Raw genomic sequence first — 23,176 nt, 5'->3', positions numbered from 1 at the left:
CAACCCAAGAGGCAACACGCATTTCTGGACCGATGAACAGACGCGATTCATGCTCAATCAACTGTTGTTGTTATTGGTAGTGGTGAAGAGGTCAAGCGGAAATGGCTGTATCACCACTAGTTGTAATGAAAACAGCGCCACCTATCGTATCGGATATGACATGCTTTCGGCCAATGATTCGATTTATTCACTGCCATGTATATTGGGATAATAGCACTTGCCCCAAAAGATAGCATAGTCCGACTAAGCAAAGATTCGAATTATACCATCATGTAAACACACTGAGTGTAAGCTCCCAGTGGTGCAGGCCTTTTTATGGGCCCACTGGACGACCAAAACATCTTTGGCCACTTAAAGGTACTATAAGTAAAAATCTTAGTTTAAACTTTAAAATTGTAACTAGAAATAGGGGGGGGGGGGGGGGGACAAGTGTCTTTACAAACACTTGTAAAGAGACACAGATTTTCCAGAGATAAAAAAAATCATTGAATGATGTACTAAGCACACTGGCCCCGTAAAGGCCTGCTCAGTACGGTTATTGTCAAACTAAGAGACAGCTGCTTGGGGGGGTTTACAAACACTTGTAAAGACACAGATTTTCCAGAGATAAAAAACAGATAAATATTACAGTGAGTGATAGGCGAGATTAAAGAGGTATGTCTTAAGACTTAAGTGCATGTTTAAAGGTTTCCACCGTTTCAGCCATTCTTAGTATTCCAAAGGCTGAAAGGCTGGGGGCATAAAAAACTAAAAGCTGCTTCCCCATGTCTCTTTGTCCTGGCTTTTGGAACTGTTAGGAGTTCAGTGCCAAAAGACCTCAGGGATCTACTGGGTGTGTACCTTGAGAACATGTCTGTTATATTTTCAACTGCATGACTAAGGAGTGATTTATAGACTAGTAAGATAATCTTGAAGTCTATTCTGAAACTAACAGGTAACCAGTGCAGTGATTTTAATACTGGTGTGATGTGTGCCCTCCGTCTTGTTTTAGTGAGGCTGCTGCATTCTGTACTGTTTGTAATTGACTAATGGCTTTTTTTTGGTAGACCAGACAAAAGCGAGTTACAGTAGTGTAGCCTGCTCGTGATAAAAGCGTGCATGAGTCTTTCAGTGTCAGCCTGAGAGAGAAACGGTTGGGCCTTAGCAATGTTTCTTAATTGATAAAAAGATGTTTTAATTATATTTTTGATATGGGTTTCAAAATTGAGATCTGAGTCAAATATGACACCTAGGACATCAACTGGGATTATGAGAAGATGTTTGTGAGTTACATGATTCTTGTCACACTCTGTAACTGCACACAGGACATTCATACACAAGAAGATTACATGGATGTGCACAACATTGTTAAGGATAGAATGTGATATAGTACCAAGATAATGTAATACCATCTGTGACAGATTTGTGACAAATGTTATTCCTTGGCCTATATGGCTGGGGTTTTGGAAGGAAGCCATACAGTTTCAAGTTATGTATTGTCACTTGAGCACTGTTTAACTTACACTGTTTGATGTTTTATACACTGTTTAAGGTTCACTGAACACTAATTGATGTATAAGTAGATAACTTCGATATTTTAGAGGATTAGCCCTCATATCCATGTGTGCCTTCCCTAAAACCACATCCACATGGAACTTGGATTGCCTGAATCCGGATTTTATTTTGGATCTGGTACTTTTTTAATCGCGTCCACACGGAGCCGTGTCAAGAAAAATCTGCGTCCACACGGAAACGCTGGAGTGGAGTGGTTGAAAACGCTGTAAAGATGTCATGGAGCATGCGCATGAGCATACGGATTCAGGGACCCAACCCGTCGGGTTCGTGTGGACGGAAGGCAGATCCGACAAAAAAGAAATCCGGATTCAGGCAATACAGGTTCCGTGTGGACTGGCTTAACCTGGGGATGATTTTAAGTTTATTTTAAGCTTATTGTCAACATGTTGCCTCTTCAGGACACTTGAGGTTCTCCTGACACTAATTGTTCTTTATTCAGGTTTATCTGTAGTTTATACTGGTGCAGATTGTATTTATATTTAATATTTTCTATGTACTATTGTTTTATTTGTATACATCACCGACTGTTTTTACTGTTTGTAATTTTTGTACTTTTCCATGCCTATGTGGGGATAGGTTTTATAAAAATGAGTGTGAGAATTTACCGTCTGGGACTGCCCCAGTGATTTATATAATTATAAATCTAGGAGTCATCTAGGAGTGCCTTAGTGAGTCAATGAATTAATGTATTGGGATGTATTTGGAATAAGTATAGTTACACATAGTAGTATAGTTACATGTATATTTAGTTTATTTAGGATATATAGTTTGAATGCACATGATGATTACAATAAGGTTAACTATTGGCTTTGCTGCATAGTAAGTCAAATGTGCTTATCAGAATCAGAATCGTGTTTATTGTTCTGTAGCGCCCACCAAAGGGGAGAAGTTGGAACAGGTTATGTCAAGGTTATGTTGCTGTAAAGTGTATTGATAGTGTGTACTAACTGTGGTAACGTAGAATGTAGCTTTGTGTGTCCGTCGGACAGAAAGGGGGGATTTATGTAGTAATATTTTTGTATGTGGTGGACATGCAATAACTCATGGAAGTATGAATGGCCTCACTCAAACAGGCTGACAGTCGGGTTGTAACCAAGATTAACTGACTTTGCCACAATTATCCCAGGAAATGGGACTGGTACCAAACACCCAACCCAAGTTCTGATTGATTTCTGGTTTTGCTGGTTTCACTGGTTTCAGCGGCAAGCGCAAGGATTCTGCCTCATCTCACATCTTGGACGCCTAAAGCTAAGCTTTGCGTAACTGTGTGTACTGCTTGCTTGCACATCAAAATCAGAATCAGAATCAGTTTTTTATTGGCCAAGTAAGGAATTTGCACAAACAAGGAATTTGACTTGGTAAAGTGGCTCTCAGTGTGCTTACACAGAATATACTGTACATCACAACACAATGGCAACACATTGGCATCACTTCCTGTTTCTACTTCCCCTTGGTAAAATTCCTTCCTCACCAGAGAATGGCTCTGGTTGGGTAAACTCACAAGTCACTGGAGTTTCAGGGATAACCACGTACTTGGAATACCCTCCCCCAGCAAAGGTTGATTTTACACATAGGCGTCAGTGTTTTGTACCCACCTACGTAAACAAACACACACCTACAGAAGTCTCATACACACACACACATAAAGAAGTCTCATACACACACACACAGTGTTTTTTATACTTCTCCAGGGCCTCTTCCAGTCTTAAAAGTTGCAGGTACAAAAGAACATGTTTGCTGATTTGTGAGCAGAACCTAAAGAGAACCTAATGCTTGTCCTGCGGTACATTACAACTGCACTAATTCATTAAATTCAAAAAATAATCTGCAGGTCATTTATACTCTCAGAAAAACCTCTGGCTTTAACTTGAAGACATTAGAAGACAACGAGTGTCCCTGTAGCTCCACTGGTAGCATAAGGTATAACTACACCAAGGCCATGGTCTTGATAGAGACAGCAAACATACTGATAATTGTAGGTACTGTGTTTTTAGATACTTTGGGTAAAAGCGTCTGCTCAATGGAAAATGGAAAAAGAACATTTGGGGTGGTGTGACCTAGATGATTTTGGAGAAGGGTAAGGGTGCTTTGCGCGACTACACAGTAGACCACAGAGATATGGTCAGCCACATTCTCAGTGTTGGCATAAGTAGCATATACATAAGCTAAAAAAGAGAGACATAGAAAGAATATAGAAATAGGTGTCAAACAGAACTTTTAAATACAAATAACCCCTTAGAACCTTCCATCATTCTTCAAAAGGAACAACAAAATAAATACATTCCAAGAATGTTTGTTTGATATAACTATTCCCCTTCTGACTACAAGAGGCCCATTCTGGCAGTCTAACTTGTCCTGCGTCCTCCACACATGTGCCACTCATATCCCCCCCCGGCACGGTAAAAATACCAGGGGCACACCCTCACACTCCCCACCTGTACCTGTCTGATGTAAAGCCTGCCTGGACATGTCAATCTCGTGACGTCATGGTCTCAACAGACAACAAACCATGTGAATTTTGGGTGTTGAGTATGATAGTGTATTTAATGACCAGTTTATTTATCCTCAGGTATGCTTTGGGTTATTTTCAGATTTTTTTGCCAAGTAATAGGATTTTACATGTTTGCATGCATGATTTCTGAAAAATGATTATCACACTTGTCACAACTACAGTATACACATGAGGTAAAACGTTCTTTCATTCCCTCTTAAACTTCTCTTGTCAGAATTAGTGGTAAAATATCCTAGATCGCTTTTTGTTTGACTGCTCAAAAGAACAGAAGAGACCAACTTCAACAAATACATTTTTTTAAGGACATTTTAAGATTTTCATAGGTACTCCAATCATTTCCTGAATTGCACTGGAGGAGAGAAAGCCCAAAGCAGTAGAAGGCAATTTGCTCTGTTTCTAAGCACATGAATACAGTATTCATTTATAAACATATTACAGACAGGGGCTCAAAGTAGACCGCCTCCTCCCGCAAAACAGTTGTGATTCTCTGATGACCATTCTGAACACAGTTTTCAGGGGACACAAAAAAACCCTGATAACAGTTAAAAGTTACAGTCAGATGTTCAAATATAAATAAAATAAAATGTGAGTATGCACACCCTGATTGTTGTTTTAATAATAATAATAATTGTTTTTAAATGTATGTGTACACAACACCTCCATTCATGCATTTGGCTCTATGATGCCCCGTACAGTAACGTACAGTACTGCTTGTTCCCTTGCTGCCTGGAAGTCAAACCTGAATTTGAGTGTTGCCATCACCTTGCCCAACCGGTTGAGCCAGAGAAACTCAAGTCTGTGTCCATCACAACTGCATCACATCCTCTGATATCATACAAGACATGGTAATGCTTTAGTAGGTTTCCACGGCTCCACTTTCACGTGTTCAGAAAGCACCAACGGTTGTTCCTTTAACAGTCATGTCCCCTTAGGGTAGCCACAAGCCAATGATTTAACATCCTGTGAGCCATTTGTATATTGTCTGATACAGTAACAGTCACTTCCTTATAGCCCAGTCCGTGACACACTGCATCCTGATCCATAGGCTTAGTTTCAGTGAGAGAAAACCAGTTTAGGATGAAAAAGACAAGCATGCCCATTCAGTGTTATGGAACTATTGTCACAAAAGAATACAGAGACTCAGACAACAGGAAAAAACTTAATTCTACGCCATTCTCAGTGGGCATGGGCACGAGCACACAAGATATTGGGGTTATCACAATATAAACAAAGCTATTCCTCAATATGGAATAATCCCTCAGTCTGTATTGGGAAAAAGGTATTCTTATGGCAAGCATGGTTGGTGAAAGGCATACGGGCAGTTCAAGATCTGTACAGAGAACAATCATTTATGTCATTTGAAGACCTTAAAAAACATTTTGACTTAAGAGATAGAGGGGATTTTTGGAGGTATTTACAGCTAAGAGTGTAGGAGCTGTTTTTGGATTGAGAAGGAAAGAGGAAAAAGAAAATATGATACAGGAGTACCTTGATTCTCCACATATTCTACACTCTGCTTCAGTATTCTATCAGAAAATATCAAGTATCGAGACCAAAATGTGTGAAGGCTTAAGAGTAATATGGCAGAGAGATTTTGGTATGGACATTGATGAGGAGGTGTGGCAGGATGTTATTTCTAATGTGGAAAGGGCTACAAGAGATTCTAGAAATAAATTCATCCATTAAGAAATTGTTCATAGATACTATTTTACCCCTAATAAGTTGTTTAAAATGGCTTTAACCAAGGACAACAAATGTTGGAAGTGTAACAGAGAAATGGGTACATTCCTCCATGCCTTGTGGGATTGTTCCTTAGTATTGCCTTTTTGGAAGGCAGTACTGCAAAAGTTTGAAAGCTGGCTCAGACGACCCCTACCAGAATCTCCACGCCTATTAGGGGATAGGTCTCAAATGCCACCAGGCCTGGCTAAAGCAGTAACTGGAGTGATTATAACACGTTTTATGGTAGCAGCCATAATTATTCTACTTAAGTGGAAGAGCCACAGACCAGAGGTTACAGAGTGGCTCAAGTTCATGACAGAGATAGCCTCTTTTGAACTTATGATAGGAAGGGTGCAGAATAATTCAAGCAAAACCAGCCAAGCATGGCTATATTTTGTCTCCAGTATTGTTACAAACTCTTAGAAGGGATGCAGGACTTTAATTAATACAATGGAGAGGGGTGTATATGTATTACGCATACTTGTATGTAAAATGTAACCGGTATGGGGTGCTGCGAGGCTTCATATGGGCTGCCTTTAAGGTTTTGTTTTATGTTTGTTTTTGTGTGTTTTTTTTTTTTGATTGCTTGTTGGTGTGTTTCCCCTTTAAAATGTGAGATGTTTTGTAACATATATGTGTAAATTCTTTGTATATATGGAATTGCATCTTTGAAAAAATAAAAAACTTAAATGACAAAGAAAAAGACATGCATAACCAGTAACAAGGGCGCAGTTTTCTTTATAAATGTAGACTGATTCAACCGAACTCTGCGCAACATTACTGCAGAATTAACCTCACCTACAGCTGTGGAAGACTACACCAGAATTCATGTCAGAATTACCATCCGCATTTGCCTCAGCTCTTACTCTTACTGGCATGGAAGGTGGCGTAAGCACATCCTCACCTCATATTTCACCACATTGTAAACATAGAAAATAAAAACAACCCAAGGTCTTTAACACCATTTATAGACTAATAGAAAAACATTATACAAACGAACATTCTGTTCCTATACCTGTAGAAGTAACGATTTCATGACCTTTTACAATAACACAATTTTAACAATAAGAGAAAAAATACCTGTTTCCTCCACCTCTATGGCCCTATAGCCCTTCCAGGATGCACTAGAACGTACCTACTAGACCCTATCCCGACAAAAAAATACTTAAACACGGACAACCTTTATTAAACGAGACACTACTTAAAGTAATGAACAATTCACTCATTTCAGGATACGTTCCAAATCATTAAAAAAAGCAGTGATCAAACCATCTCTCAAAAAACCTAACCTTGAACCTGATAATCTGGCTAACAATAGGCCTATATCCAACCTCCCTTTCTTGTCAAAAATACTTGAAAAATAATAACAAAGCAACTAACTTCCTTTCTACATAAAAACAATATCCAAGAAGACCTCCAATCTGGCTTTAGGTCCAGCCCATCATAGCACTGAAACGATCTTAGTCAAAGTTCTGCATGACCTACTAATTGCATCTGATCATGGGTGCATTTCAAAACTGTTCCTCTTTGACCTTAGTGCTACTTTCGACACAATAGATCATCATATTTTGCTACAGAGACGAACATCATGTTGGCATCTAAGGCTGTGCCCTATCCTGGTTTAGGCCTTACCTTTCTGACCGTCTTTGTTTGTTCATGTCCATAATAAGCCATCCAATCACGCCAGAGTAAGTTATGGTGTTCCCCAAGGCTCTGTGCTTGGACCCTTGCTCTTCTCCTTGTACATGCTACCCTTAGGTGCTGTCATAAGGGTCAGCATTAACTTCCATTGCTATGCTGATTATGCCAAACTTTACCTTTACCAACTTTTTAACATGAAACCTGATCAAATTGTACAGCTACCCAAGATATAAGTTTGCCTGCAAGATGTAAAAGTATGGATGACTAACCTGCTCCTCAACTCAGATAAAACTGAGGTTATGCTTGGAGGTCATAAACCATTGAGAATTACATTATCTAGCCATCTACCCACACTCGATGGCATTTCATTAACATCCAAAAATCTTTGTGTAATTATCAACCAAGACCTCCTACTCGACTCACACATAAAACAGATCTCATAGACATATTTTTTCATCTATGCAATATTGTCAAAATAAGAAAAGTCATGTAGGTACCTTTTTGTGTTATTACACCTTCAAGTGTTTGATGGAGATAAGTTTCTTTTTACTGTGTGTAAGTTTGAAAGATATGCTCTTCCTTTCTGTCCCTGAGATCTTATGACTACAATATGCATTCTGGTGCATACCTTGTCCTAACAAGGAACATGAGAAACGTATTAGCAGGACCATGGGGACCTCCTTTAGGCAGACATAAGCCACAATGTAACATACATGGCCTAAACAGCGGCAGAAAAAAGGATGGTGACATATATAATTGACACCATGGGATGGAGCATGTGATACCAACAATCGGAAGACAGAAGCATCAATAAAGAGCCTCCAACTTATACAAAATTCTGCTGCTCACACACTCACGAGAACTATGTGAATATGAACAGATCTCACTTGTGCTAGTCTCTCTGCACTGGCTCCCTGTCAAAAGTAGAATTGACATACAAACATATTAATATACAAAGCCCCTAACGACTTAGCTCCAAATTACCTCAAGGAGTTAGTTGCCCACCAAGACCACCTCCTTCCCAGAGTGCAGGTCTCCTTGTAATTCCAAGAATATCAAAAAGAACACTAGGAGGCAGAGCCTTCTGCTATCGAGATGCAGACACGCGTTCCATATTCAAATCGAGACTAAATACACTCCTCTTTAGTGCATACCATAGTCATGAATAATGCAGCAAAAGCCAGCCAGTTGTGCGCTGCTATTGTATCCTGACACCCTTACTATGATAACTAAACATTTCCCATGCACCAAGCCAGACAAAATAGCTAAACAGAACTCAACAAAACTAAACATGAGCAGACTTGAATGCTTTCTCCCCACCTTATCCTCTTTCAAATTTGCATGTATCATGTAAATACCATATTTTGTTTGTATGTATTGTGTACCTGTGATCCAGATGTATCCTGAGACATGCATGATTTCATCTATCATGCTTCTGATTGTCGCTTTCGCCATTGTGCTTACTCTAAGGGGGTTCGGCTATATACATAAAATGTAATTGAAATGCTAAGCTATGGTATTTAAACAAGGACATCAGTGACCAATTAGTCTGAGTGATGTGTTTTTGACTCAGTGCTATACATGCAGACTACAGAATTAGTCTACTGTATAGTCATTATTAACTACTGTTGATATATGACCACAGGCACGCCAAATGTGATATTCCACTGATGAATCATAGTGCTGTATTATGCTCTGGATTGGGTCTTGCCAGGATTTGGCAGCTGTAGTCCAGAAGCATCTGTCATCTGGGTGCTTGTGTCTGTATAGTCAGTATTAACTACTGTTGATATATGACCACAGGCACGCCAGATGTGATATTCAGAAATAACAATATAATGGTATAACAATAGCATGATTTCTCAAAAGTGATTTTCACACTTTATCACAACTACAGTAGGCCTTTCCAATGTCATGAGGTAAAAAGTAATTGTATTCCCTTTAAAATGTCTCCTGTCGGATTTTCGATTTTCAAAGGTACTCAAAACAGTGCTTTGAGTGCTCAAAACAGTAGAATGCTATTTGCCCAGCTTCTAAGCCAATGAAGAGTATCCATTTATTTAAAAAAAAAAAATACAGACAGATTTAGGTCAGGACACAAGAAATGGCGAATGACAGCATAGGTAAAATAAAATAGTTAAAGAATGGAAAAACATTAAGGACAAAAGAAGGTGAGTTACTGAATATTCTTTTGTGGAATTGAACAGGAGAGAAAGAGAAGAAAGGGCCGGAAAGGGAAGGTAGGGTGGAGATTAGAGTAATTATAGGTCTACGTTAAAGGAAGTTTTACAACTGCAATATTCATTCCTCAATCTTCGCCGATTGCAAAAGAGTGGAACCCTGACGCAATCGTAGATTTTCTTCTTTTGGGATTTCCCAACTGAAAGCTTTAAAAGTGACACTCCGCTTGATGTTCACAACATTTTGAGACAGCGATTCAACTCAGCATATCTAAGAAGTTATTGTCTATTCCTATTAACCGGTAAGCTCACATATGTCCATTGAGATTTTCTAATAATTATGTATTAACAATCCATAATGTAGCACTTGTTTGGAGATGCATTAAACATTTTTATTTTATTTTAGCATCATGACTGACACGTATTTCAGATTGGCTGACGCTTTGGAAAGGTAAGATACGTCTTTATAAAACGACGTTGAAAGAAGTATACAGTTTAGAGTTCGTCTAAAAGTTAGGCGAGCCTAATTCATTTCTGTCGCATCATTTAAAATACATTGGGCGTATAGCCTACTGGATCTGAGTAGACCTGGAAAGCAATGAAGCCTAGAGTAGCCTATATTATTGAAACCTAAATATGTATCTTGTCACTAAATGTCATCTTACCCTTCTTTACTTTTTCAGCAGCTACAAGCCCGACTCTGTGGAAATTGACTCTTGTATGTACTGCCATCACGTGGTCAAGGTGAGGCGTTGCTTATGAATACCGTCGTTTCAATTCTGTAAACTTTCACAATGACACCTTATTGTTGTATCTAATGGCAGTTATTGAAATGCATCTTTACTAAATGATTAATTTTAATGTGGCTTTTCTAGATTTTGAAATCCAGAGGGTGAATATATAACAAATGTGTTATTTGTGTGTGTGTGTGTGTGTGTGTGTGTGTGTGTTCTCAGACCAGTGACCATGATTCAGAGTGTGGCCTACATTCAGGAATCGACCTGGAGTTGTCCGAACAGCCACAAAACTTGCGTAATGTGGTCAACCTCGTCATTGCCTTGCACCGCATGAAGAAAACCCAGAAAGTGCAGAGCACCGAGTTTACCGACGATGAGCTATGCAACATATTCTTGGAGAACTTGGTGGAAGGTAATTTGAATTTCTGCACCTCAAAGCCATTCCATCACTAAAGCCTATTCCACTCTACCTCTTCAGGTCTATGTGTTAAATAAATGTGGTGAATACAATAGACCATAGACACACTTAAATGGCAGCTTATCTTACTCTTTACTAGGACCATAGTCTAAGGAAGGCAATACAGTGTTTACAGGGGCAGTGACCACTGAATGAGTCTCTGAAGGCAGGTTTGGCCACAGCCAAGCCTAAATCAGGCAGTCATTCCAAGCACATTATTATAGCCTGTGGGGATTTTGTTAATGCTGTGTCGGAACTGCTGTGTTTTGGGGTGATGTGTTATGAGACATATATGCCACTTACCATCTTCCAGAGTATGTGACGCCGACAGTCCATGAACGAACTCACAAGGCTGCCGACCACTACAACTATAAAGGTCCGGTCCAAAAGTGCTACATCTGTGACGAGTTCCAGAAGAGCCTGGTTCTGAATAAAAGCTTCACCACCGAACTGCAGGCCATCACACTCCAGGGAAACAACTTGAGCAGGAGAGGTGTGCAGAACACATAACCACACAATCTCAATTTTTTTTATGTACTTGCAAGTGGATGGACTTGTTACAGAAACATTCTGTCAAAAATGTAATGTGCATTCATGCTAGATGACTATGGAGCATGAGAATAGTTAATGCATTAGGTATGAAGCTCAGGTCTTGAATTGGGATTAGTGGTAGTTTGTGTCAGTTGAAGTCTTGCGCAAGAGTGTGTACAGTTCCTTGTCTTCAGTAGAGAAGTGTTGGATTTCCTCTGCCTCCTCTTGGCCTGGTGGGGTGGGTGGCATGTTCAGTGTCCATTTAAAGCTTCTAACACCTGTTCCTCTCTGGCTTGCAGTGGAACTGGAACTGTCCACATACAAAGCCTCTGTCCCACGTGAGAGGGGCCAGCCTATCGCCTTGGGGGTGGGGGGTAACCTCTACCTTTCATGCACATCTACCTCGGGGAAACCTGTCCTGGGCCTGGAGGTATGCTCAAACACCAAACACATCCAGCCATCACTGTGCCCGACAGCAAATGCTATTACATATTCCACATCTGCACCACGTACCTGGTGTCAACTCTCTGCTATATCTCGGAAATATAATCTTGCTTCTGTTGTGCTGAGTGAAAGAAGAAGATTCTAAATGCTGTTGTTTTTGTTTAGATGGTGAACAAGGAGGACCTGAATAACATCAGTGGTGACATGGAGCGATTCCTGTTCATCAAGACAGTCAGTGGCCAAACACTGACCAGCTTCGAGTCGGCCAAGTTCGAGGGCCATTACATCAGCACGTCCTACACTAATAGACAGCGTGTGGACATGTGCTTGACTCAGGACGCACCCAACCGCCTGACATCGTTCAAGATGATCGTCCTGTGATACTGCCTTTTCTGCCACGTACACCAAACATCCAGAGAGTATGTACTATGTACAGCCCTGTGCCTGGGTGACATGTGCTGGACTCAACGCAACCAACTATCTGACCTTGTTTAAGATGATGTTTAACAAGTTAAGTAGAAGTTCATATTCCTATGGATGGCAGACACCTTATTTATTTGTATTGATGATGTCACTGAAGTTGTAATATTTATTTAATTATTTAATGACACCGAGTTTGTTCCTTGATTTTTTTAAATTTATATATTTATTTATTCTGTGTATCTATGTCTGCTTTGTAACGACTTCTAGTTCTTTTATTTATTGAATTTGTGAGCAATTACCATCCTGGAGAATCGTCTACCATGATTTCTTAAATCAAACAGCAAATATTAGCTCAAGGGCTATCTTTAAAATAGTCAACGTAGAAGTGTTTAAGATGATGTTCTTAACAAGTTAAGTAGAAGTTCATATTCATGTGGATGGCAGACACCTTATTTATTTGTATTGATGATGTAACTGAAGTTGTAATACTTATTTAATTATTTAATGGCATGGAGTTTGTTCCTTGATTTTTTTAATGTATATATTTATTTATTCTGTGTATCTATGTCTGTTTTGTAAGGACTTCTAGTTCTTCTATTTATTGAATTTGTGACAGATGACCATCCTGGAGAATCATCCACCATGATTTCTTAAATCAAACAGCAAATATTAGCTCAAGGGCTATCTTTAAAATACTCAGCATAGAATAATTGACATTGAATTTCATGTCACATCTGCAATTATTGTGGTTGGAATGTAACTCTTCCAGAGCTGATAATACTGTTGTCTTTAGAAATATGAGCTATTTTGAAAATGATGAAGGTGTTTTGTTTGCTTCGGTTTGCATTCAAAATAAAGGCTTTCGAGAATCAGATTTGTTTGCATTTTCAGATTATGTTTAGACTATGGAGTTTTCTAAATCTTCTAAATAACCAGTTTAACCTGCGGCCTGGATTGATTGGATTATACGCAGGGCAACAGCCTGTGTATTTAGGGAGATCAGTCTTCACAGTGAACCTTTCAGTTATGAACATCACATATACACACAGGAGGGGGCAGGTCAGAATCCCCCTCTTGTTCTCTTGACCACTATTTACAAGACCTTTACAACAGGAGCCGCTAACACTGATAGATGTGAGTTGTTATTAGCCAGAGATTATAGCAGTGAGGAGTTAGGGGACTTCAGTCAGTTTTCTGGTCTACAGTGTGTCATAGACAACATAGATCAGTAGCAGAGGTCATTCATAAATATCTGTTCACTGAAGAGTCATATCTCCTATTGTCCTAAATATTTCATTGAAATCAAATGAAGAGCACGAAGACTGAATTACTCTGTGGCTAAAATGACATAGCAGTGTTCCAACACAAATTAAGACAAATAAAAGATTGTAAAAGAAAATCATAAAACAAACATTAAAGATCAGATCACCCTCTGTAAAATAACATCCCATCTTTCTGAAATAACATTGCCATCTCAGTGGGCAAGCTCAGATTTGTGCTCCAAGTTTGCGAAAGTCTTGTCTGCTTGTCTGTTGCTGTGATTGAGGGGTACGTTGCTTCATGATTTTTCCTCTCTGTCCTCCTAAAATTACCTCAGCTGAATTATCAGGGCTGTGTAGCATACTTCCTGCGCAACACTCACCCACCTGCACATCCTACCCTGCAGTGCTGTTATCCTCCTCTGCAGTCACACACACACACACTTATACAGACACTCTACATTGTCATCTCGTCACGTTACGCCACAGGATGTGCATCCACTCCCCCCTGTGTTCTGTGTGGGGTAAAAGAGCCTGCAAAATAAGTAGATGGCATGCTGTTAGTGTTTCATGTCTGTATGCACTCTGCTGGGTTGCACACAAGGAATATGAGAGTATGATTTGCAATGCATGTAGGATACTTGTAGGATTCTAAAGAAATATTACTTTCTGGTGGATTCCTACGTTAGTGCCATTAACACACAAAAAAAAAACATTCTTGTTGCCATGCAACGGGACTGGATACTACAGAAGTATGAGGAATCACACTGAGCAGAGGCAGGATCATACATGTATGTTTGTGCTGTCAAGGTCATTCTAAAAATGAGAGAGCACATAGTTGCTTGTGTTTTTTTCTCCAGGAGAGCACAGCTCTCACTGCTGTTGGACACAGTGTACAGATTGAGGGCTGCATGCAGAGAATGTGTTAATCTGTGTCTCTCTGAGAGTATGATGTTTTATGAGTCACAAGCCTACCCCCTCTACCCCCCCTCCACTGTGAGGATCAGAGCTCACATGCGCAGAGCAGTGGTGCATGTGTGTGTGTGTGTGTGTGTGTGTGTGTGTGTGTGCGTGTGTGTATCGCTGCTGCCATGCACATTCCGGGCACATGGCAACACAGGCTATAAATAGTCATGCAGCTCGGCTGCGCTGTGAGTCGGGATCAGGGTTTCTTCTTCCTGTGAACACGGGATCCCTCCATCCTGCAAACCCTCCCTCCCCTCCCGCTCTCTGCTCCTCTCCTCTTCCTCTCTCCTTCACTCTTTCCTTTTGGGTGTCTTTTCCTGTTGTTTCTGCATACATATGTGTGGGGTAATCAGGGAATACAAGGAACTCAATCCAGTTTCTACTGACAGCAATTGTTTAACAATTCGACGCACCATAGACACCACAGACATGAATGCAACGAGTTTTACTTTGCAGTCCTATCCGTGACACAGCATTTCTGTTATAACTAGTTTAAGACGGGCACATTACTAGTGCCCACACCTCACGCACAGCCTCATATGCATGTGTGTTTTGAGCCTGTACCAACGAGCTGCTCGTCCTGCTAGTGTCCCCGTAGAGACCAGAGCTGTGAGAGATCCCGCAAGGACACTGGAAGTGTGTGAAATAATCCCTGCTTGATTTGGCATCCAGCCTGCTGTAGTATTACGTTATCCACCCCTGAGGCACCACTGTTTCCTCTTGTCCTGTGCCTCTGACAGAGCATGTGTATGTGCGTGCGGGCAAGGGGCGGGGTAGTACAGAGAGGTCATTGAGGCTGTGTAAGGTGGCTGTGTGTGTGTGCGTGTGTGTGTGGAGGGGGGGGGGGGGGGGGTCAGGGGGGTCCTATAGCATATAGGGGGGGTCAGTCAGTGCACTACAGGACTCCACTGCTGCCAGAAGCTGATAGCAGAGTAGAGAAAGAGCCCTGGACACACTGAGTTACTGGGCTCTCCTCTGTAATAATGCCTAACGTCTCTATGACAGCCATGGCAAAGGTCACCATTTTGTCATGAATAGGGAAAAAAGTCTCAAAATGGAGAACCGTTGTCTCTGCAGAAGCATGTTAGTTTTTACTTAATTTGTGAAATATAAAAGTAAAGGATTGTTCTACACATTGCAATAGATATATATAATATTTAAACGTCATGGCTGAAATCTGATCAGTGGAGGTTACCTTTTCCTGGCACAAACCAATGTAAACACTATTTAATTGCAACATAAAAATAATAAGAAATACTAAAAATAAAGAAATAACAAGGACAAATTCTACCATGAGTCCCGTAGCATTTTTCATCACTTCTATTTGTCTTTATTATGTTACAAACATACATAGCATTTTCTAAATATAGATCTCTAAATGTTCAAATCTCTGTTGGAAAATTGCCATCACCAAAAGGAGGACGCTTTGAGGAGCCTGTGGTTGGTCACAGTAAGTCAGGAGCTAGAGAGGTGCATGGCTGTTCTAGAGGCACCGGAGAACCTTGCCTCTGTCGATTCTCTGTGTCTGCTGCCGCAGAACCCATCCTGGTTCTACTCTGGGGCAACTGAGCGCACGCTGTTCCACGGGCGCTGGAACCAGACGGTGGTGTGCCGTGCAGAGAATTATTAAATACAACGAGTCAGAAACCAGAGAACACACACACGTGAAGACATACAGCTTGCTGACACAGTAGAATGTCAACAAATTATTCACTAGCAAGAACCCATTATTTCTATTTATAACCAAATACATTGATATGGTTTATTTTAACAATCCGTTAAATTTAAGTTTTAGTTTTTAGATCACACCACATTTTCACTCAAACCTTGGATATCTAAACTGCCACAAATGACATTATGGTAATCTTTACTGTCTGATGTCTCCTTGGACATAGGAGTTAATCCAGAAAAAAAAAATTTTAGTGCAAGTCTTAGAGAGTGGTAAACGGTTTAACATGGTGTAACACAGCACTTGATGGAATTCAAACCAAACATTAAGCTGCTAATTCCTGTCAGGGCTTTCTGAATATATCCACTAAACAATCCAGCTGAATTCTCCGTCAACCGTCATGGCACCCTGCTGTTGCATACACAGGTGTCTCCAAATGGAGATCGACATGGGGAAACTCCCTGAGCAAAAGCACCAATTAACTTCAAGTCACAGGAGCAGGATGTCATGTCGACCAACACAGTGAAGCACACTTGGTGGAAAGAGGCGTCTGGGATATAATATTCACCATCCCATCCCTGTGTGCACAGATAGCTGCATATGCCTCCACCACACACCAATCAAACCTATTGCCTGTCTATACGTCTGCCATTGACCACACTGATGCATAAAAACCTAGATCAAACCTACGGAAGTAGCCGCCTTGTGTTCCGATTACACAGACACACCCAAGACAACAGTGTACTCTGGAAGGGGGACGACCTGTGCACGATCAGGGCTAGATCCATCCCAGTCTGCTGTTTTTCTGCAACTTCACCGCTCACCCGTGTGGGAGCTCTCTGAAATTGCATTGCTCTGAGAAAGATAGAGGTCAAACTCAGCCCGGCAACACTGCAACGAGAAGCTCCACTCGCCACTATGCTGAGCGCAGCCCACCTTTCCTACACTTCTTCACAGCAAGTCCTTGTGGCGACACCTGCAGTAGCAGTTTCCCCATCACCAGTGCGAACTTCACCTGCAGTACCAGTTTCCCCATCACCAGTGCGAACTTCAAGAATCCGTCGGAGTCCCTTCAGTGTTTCATGCTGCAATGGCCTACAGGCTATGTAGGCTACTAAGTGTCTCTTTAAAAAAAGAATTAGCAGCCCAAATTAATTTCAGGAGTTGGCACCTATCATTTTTTCTGCCAGTTTTGTGTTTGTGATCGCCCCATACACCAGCACACACACTCAACCCCCGCTCAGTCCCAGGACACCGATGCACTGTTTTGAGCTGAAAGAGAGTGAGTAAGAGCTGTGTGTAAGGGGAGTCAGCTGCTACTACCACCTATGCACACCCAAATGGTGCCTCCCCCTCCCCAACACCCCATTTTAAAACACACGGGTCCATGAGGCAGTCAGCAGAGCAGCTGAAAGGAGGGTGTGTGTGAGAGGGTGGGTAAGAGGCCTGTGTGTGTGAGTGTGTGCGTAAGGGGGGGGGGGGGGGCAGTAAGGGGAGGCCTTTGTGTGTGTATGTGATTGAGAGAGTGTGTGTGTGTGTGTGTGTGTGTGTGAGAGTAAGGGAATGTCCTGGCAACAGCTGCCCCTGCTGCGTCACGCTTTCAGTTGGCTCCTGTCGCTCTGCTGCCAGACCTTGGCCCTCTTTTGTAGTAATCTCTGCTCGCCACCTCGCCTCCCCCTGCACTGGCCTTGCGCCAGCGGAGTAACAGTTTGATTTATCCCCGTGATTGTTACAACAAACACAAGCCTTAGGTAATGGTGCAAGATATCATTCATGCTCACTTTAGCATTATAAACTCCAGACCTGTTTCAAATTGGTTTGGGAAATGCCCTCATTACAATTTTAGGCAGATGTACAAGACCAAATTTAATGTTTGTTATTCTGCCACTAACAGTAATAGATGTAGTTGTCACTGGCAACCAAAATGAAAATGTGCTTGCATGTCTGCATTTATATATTTTCAAATATAGTAGCATAAGCACAGAGCTGTACAAGTGCTGAATGCTTTGCAACAGTACACAGGCGTGACTATGGCAAATCCGCCCCATCACATGTGCACTTAGTGTACCGTGTTGTAATTAGGTTTTTGCAGGGATGGTAGTGGTGTGTGTGTGTGTGTGTGTGTGTGTGTGTGTGCACTAGAGCATGTGGCAGCCTCGACAATCAGGCCCTTGTGTCTCTCAGCGGTCAACGGCAGCCGTCAGCTTTCGGCACAGCTGAAGCTCTGAGTCGCTGGGGGGAGGAATGCCGGCCCCGCCACGGGCCTGTACATTAAAATAGCCAGGCTGCAGAGTCAGCCCACCTGCACCGCACACCACCAGCACCGCCGCGGCCCGCACGGCTGCCGCCATTGGAGATTTAGAGAGAATCCTCTGAGCTGCGGCTCAGCCAATTGGTTGAGATAGCACAACCGGTGTGATGGCCCGAATACGGCTCTTTGGCTGCTGGTGTCTGGGAGGCATCAAGTTTTATAGCATCAGACCAAATCCACACATTTAAATCTACATCTGCGTGGGTATGTATGGGTGTGTCAGCAAATATGCTTTTGGTTTTAAATCAATAGTCTTAAAAGATCACAGAATTACAGCAACACACACAAGCACATACGAGTTAAAAAGCTGCCATTGAACCAGACAACGGTAGTTATAGTAAGTGAGGTTCGTACATCTCTACTAAATGCCATCTCCCGTGACTGAGAGACAGATGCCTTGCAGTAAAGACCTGTGAAGAACTAGCCCAGTAAGAGTGTTCACATTGCACTAGATTTGAACAGCCATGCCTGTTAACTTTCTCTATATAAAGTGCAATAATGAGGTGTGTGTGTGTGTGTGTGTGTGACCAGTCTGCCCTAACTCTTCACTTAGCCTAAATATTAAGAGGCAGCCTTCCTTGACTGCTGCCATAGACAGACATTATGACAGGCGATCACACCAGGACAAGAGTATTATAGAGACTTCTTTCTATTTTGCTTTCTCCCCTGGGATTAAAATGAAATAAACAAACATAGAAATGAATTCTTCTGATAATTCAACAAATTAAACAGAATACAACTCCAACTGAGGGACAGAAATGCAAATTTTTAGAAAAACAAATTACTCACATGGGTGGGACATGGGTCCCATCTGTTAGATAGAGTGCGAAATAAAATAATATGTTGCCTATACTTTCAGAGAAACACATTAACCAATACATTGTCAACATATATTGTGAGGAAGAGAAGATGGGAATCTTTTTTTAAGTATACAGTCAAGATACATATGCATTTTATATTTTCTTTACTTAGATGTGTTCTTCCACTTTCTATAGGAAAACAAACAGAAATGAAAAAGGACAAATAATCTGCACAATGCTTCTCCCCAGCTTTGATTTCTGAAATCAGCCTAATATGGCTTAATGCTTCTGTCATTCATATAGATATATTCTATTTAAGTAATTAAAAATATGCTGGTTTGTTCCATTTTTTTCTTTCATAAAGTATCATCTGCAAATATAGTTTTCTTAGAAAAGAAAAGAAACCATTCATGCGGTTGTGTCCATTAAAGACCCAGGAGTGTGATGAGGCCTGTGCATGGACTGGCCCTGAGAGAGCTAGCTCTATTTCTTGACAAGTGAGAGAGACGTGTGTGTTACCTCACAAGCAAGGTCCAATCTAGTCGATGGTTTAGTCTCGGTGCATAAAGTGTAACTCTCTCTTTGTCAGTCCATGAGAACTCCAGTAGACTGTGTCATTCTTCAGCTGATAACTTTGAAAGTCCTGGCATTTCTCATTGATCACAGTAAGATTGTCCCGTTGGATCAATGACACGTCTCCCCATTGAGGAAGCTGGACGTTGGCCGGACAAATCGCTTCTTGGCAGGGGGGGGGGGGGGGGGGTGGAGGACATCTGGACTTCACGCAACAAAATTTCATTCGATGCAGTTATATAATTAATCCATTCCTCTAATCTTATATTGTTGTAAAAAAAAAAAAGGGTTCCAATTGTGTATACAAATTCTGGACAAATGCTTTGCAAATGTGGCTAAGCTGATTTATGGGAGTAACATCAGTCAGCAGCTCTGGTGACAGATCTCGACCATGTATGGAGGCTGTCATCTAAAGTAGCAATGTTTCAGCCATTGCAGGCTTTATTAGCTCCAATGAGCTCACTCACTATGGGCCTTATGAAATGGCTGAAGATCTTGACATCATATTGCTAAAGCCAACTTTATCATTTCTACACACCTTGAAGCCAAACACCCCACAGATAGACACAAGAGAGCTCTGGAACCCTTTTGGTCTAGTAGTAAACTTAAAGGATCCAGGCAAAGGAGATAAATTGACAGGACCTCTACTGTAGCACCTCTCCCGTGTCCTTCTAAATAGCAACAATACACATAAGTAAATGCATGTGGGTTGAGGGGTAAGGAGGAAATATATTTCTTAATATAAATGTTACAATCTGACATTATAAAGATTTGTTTGTCATCATAATCTGACAGTATAAAGATTTCTTTGTTCTCTTAGTTATGAAGAGTTGCTGGTTTAGGAGAATGCCATGTTGTCATAGGCCTTTATAACAAATCATACTTTTTTTCTTGCCTCATAAGACGTTTCTGTCGTGCACCTTTTGCCCATGGCTTTAACTATTTTACTTGTGACCCCCCCCAACAACCCTCTTTACAAACAAAAAAAACTTCGGATCTTACACATCTATAATTCTGTCAAATGTATATTACGCCACAATATTTTAGTATAAGTTCGATTCGTCATGCACTTTGTAAATCTGTCATTTCTGCATACTGCAACATTATTCATCTGCAGATCTCACGTCAGCCGGGCAGCTTTGAAGAGGTTCAGTCGTCCTCCACTTCTTCGCCCTCGGACTCTTCCCTCCTCTCGTACATTTTATCCCGTTGTCTCTCCTGGATTTCTTTCATCTCCTCAGCATAACGACTGAACGCACCACCAAACTTACCCCAGGCCTTAAATGGGATAGTTATAGAGTTCCTGTAGCTTGGTTTGACTTCGCTAACTCTCAGGAACACTCCGTATTTGTTGGACCCGACGTCAAAGAAGAAGCGTTTGGAGTCCACCATGATGGATGTTCCCTCGGGAAGCTCTCCGTAACCTCCCGCTGCTGTGCCACCGGTCAGTTCCTCGTCCTCTCCTCCGTAATCATCTATAAGCTTGGCAAGGGCGTCTCTGAACTCTATTAAGCCCTGGGCCGGGAGCGCGATGGTTTGGCCTGCCTGCATTCCGCCCCCAGGGCCTCCAACTCCGAAGCCGGGCCCACGGTTGACGGTCTGTCGAATTCGGAGGAACCTCCCCCGTTGATTCTCTTTCAGATCGAGGTAGTATTTTCGGTTTTCTCTGACCAAGAATTCGCTCTTTAAGGCTCGTCTAGGCCCACCGTCTTCCCCACTGGATGACTGCGCGATTTGCTCAGGGCTGCTGGGCCCAAGTTGGGCGTAGTGCTCAATGAAATCCCCTAAGTAGTCGCGAAACTCGGCCGCAACTGACATAGAGAGGGTCAGGCGACTTTTAGAGCCCCCGGCCCCGACCTCGGCTATCTTGATGAACCTGCCCTTCGAATTCTGCTTGACGTCTAGGTAGAAGCGCTTGTTTTGGATGTCAAGCCTCTTAGAGGCCAGCTCCTGGGTCTCCTGCTCCCGCTGGAAGTGCTGAAACCCGCTACCTCCACCTCCTCCACCTCCTCCTCCTCCTCCTCCGCTACTGCCACCGCGCTCGCTCCCACTGTCTCCATCCGCCATCTTCACCGCCACCAGCCCGCTTCGTTCTCCCTCCTGCGTATCTTACGCGCAGCATACAGTGAACACCCTTCTCAACGATACTGCAGCGACACATTTACTTCAGTCACATTGGTCTGACTTCTGCCAATTACAACCGTGGAATCCCTTTACGTCCTCCAATTGGCCATTGTATTTTTCAATCATCCATTTGAGGTGGGGTCCTAACATATTACTGGCCAGGAACTGTATCCGCTGCATAAACGTAATTTCCTCTGTATTTTTTCTCCTGTAATGGTGTACTTCCATTATTTGATCGCGATGCCCTTATCAACCGGCCTGGGTTCAGTGACGTTCGTCATGTAGTCTACTGCAGGCACAAACTAATTACAGTTCTTGCTCTGATTTTTATTTTAGGTATATGCTGCATCGTAGAGTCGATTCTTTTTTCGTGGGGAAACGGTGCAACATTCTGTTTTGTCACGTCGTTCAGTCGGTCCATTTCCTATGGGTCAATTGGCAACACTGGCTGAAAAATGTTAAGGGTATACTTACACAAAACCAAGCTAATATCCTCCAGCGGTAATGATTGCAATGTTTGAAGGTCATAGTATTTATAGACGAAATCAAATAAAGTTAAATATAATAAAAATAATAACACATTAATATTAAAATGAAATATCAATAGCCTCATGCATGCTTTATGTAGGCATAGATCTAATATTTAATGACAGCCCGGTCTCCATACAATCTGAATGTTTCTAGATAACGGGATATAAGGTGGGCCTGTGGTAAACAATTTTTGGGCATGAACAAAATGTCATAACATAAGGTGATTAAGGTGCATAGGCTATATATAAATCACTTACCAATTCTACATGTGTCCTCCAGCATGACAACACATTCTTATTGACACGTTTTTGTGCTTGCACACCGTGTAACTTGTTATCGAAGTTTACAGCTTTTGAACCACAGGGCGCTCTTTTCTGCTCATGACGGTCAAATCACGGTGGGGTGCACCTGAAGCCTCTCTAAAGCGTGTCTATGTCATTAGTTTCACACGTCTTTTACAAAACATATATTTACAAAAAGACACATTTCATAGTTCATTCTGTCATTCAATCCCTGTGCCACAATTGGAATATAAGTGGAGACAACAGCATTTTAATTTGCATGCCGCCCTCAATCAACATCGACAGACCACAGATTCTTGATATTTTATTATGGAAAGGCACATACTGAAAATCAGTAAGATAGATTCTCATGGACCCTTTTACATATTTCTTGCCCCCCCCCCCCCTACAGGCAGCTAATTGTAATGTTGTTTTGATGTACTTGAAGGGTATTCGCATTT

At 41.6% G+C, this 23,176-nt stretch overlaps 2 protein-coding genes across 3 annotated transcripts; one reads left to right on the top strand and one right to left on the bottom strand.

The window, feature by feature from the left end:
* Window positions 1–9,830: 9,830 nt before the first annotated feature.
* Window positions 9,831–13,075, top strand: LOC105904955 (interleukin-1 beta-like). 2 transcript variants are annotated; one of them, XM_031578273.1, is made up of 7 exons: window positions 9,831–9,911; window positions 10,016–10,060; window positions 10,296–10,353; window positions 10,566–10,758; window positions 11,117–11,296; window positions 11,634–11,764; window positions 11,944–13,075. In XM_031578273.1, the coding sequence occupies exons 2-7, from the start codon at window positions 10,020–10,022 to the stop codon at window positions 12,157–12,159; spliced, it is 819 nt and encodes a 272-aa protein (XP_031434133.1). In that variant the 5' UTR covers window positions 9,831–9,911; window positions 10,016–10,019; the 3' UTR covers window positions 12,160–13,075. The 2 variants fall into 2 exon arrangements, with proteins under 2 accessions (XP_031434133.1, XP_012688405.2); XM_012832951.3 differs by having other exon boundaries at window positions 10,293–10,353.
* Window positions 13,076–15,730: 2,655 nt separating this feature from the next.
* On the bottom strand, window positions 15,731–21,928 carry purbb (purine-rich element binding protein Bb). The gene has a single exon (XM_012815244.3). The coding sequence runs from the start codon at window positions 21,844–21,846 to the stop codon at window positions 20,929–20,931; it is 918 nt and encodes a 305-aa protein (XP_012670698.1). The 5' UTR covers window positions 21,847–21,928; the 3' UTR covers window positions 15,731–20,928.
* Between the last annotated feature and the right edge of the window lie 1,248 nt (window positions 21,929–23,176).

This window comes from Clupea harengus, chromosome 12, assembly GCF_900700415.2.
Source record: "Clupea harengus chromosome 12, Ch_v2.0.2, whole genome shotgun sequence".
Taxonomy (NCBI): domain Eukaryota; kingdom Metazoa; phylum Chordata; class Actinopteri; order Clupeiformes; family Clupeidae; genus Clupea; species Clupea harengus.
Note: the sequence above shows the minus strand (reverse complement) of the source record. Positions and strands in the feature narration are given on the sequence as shown.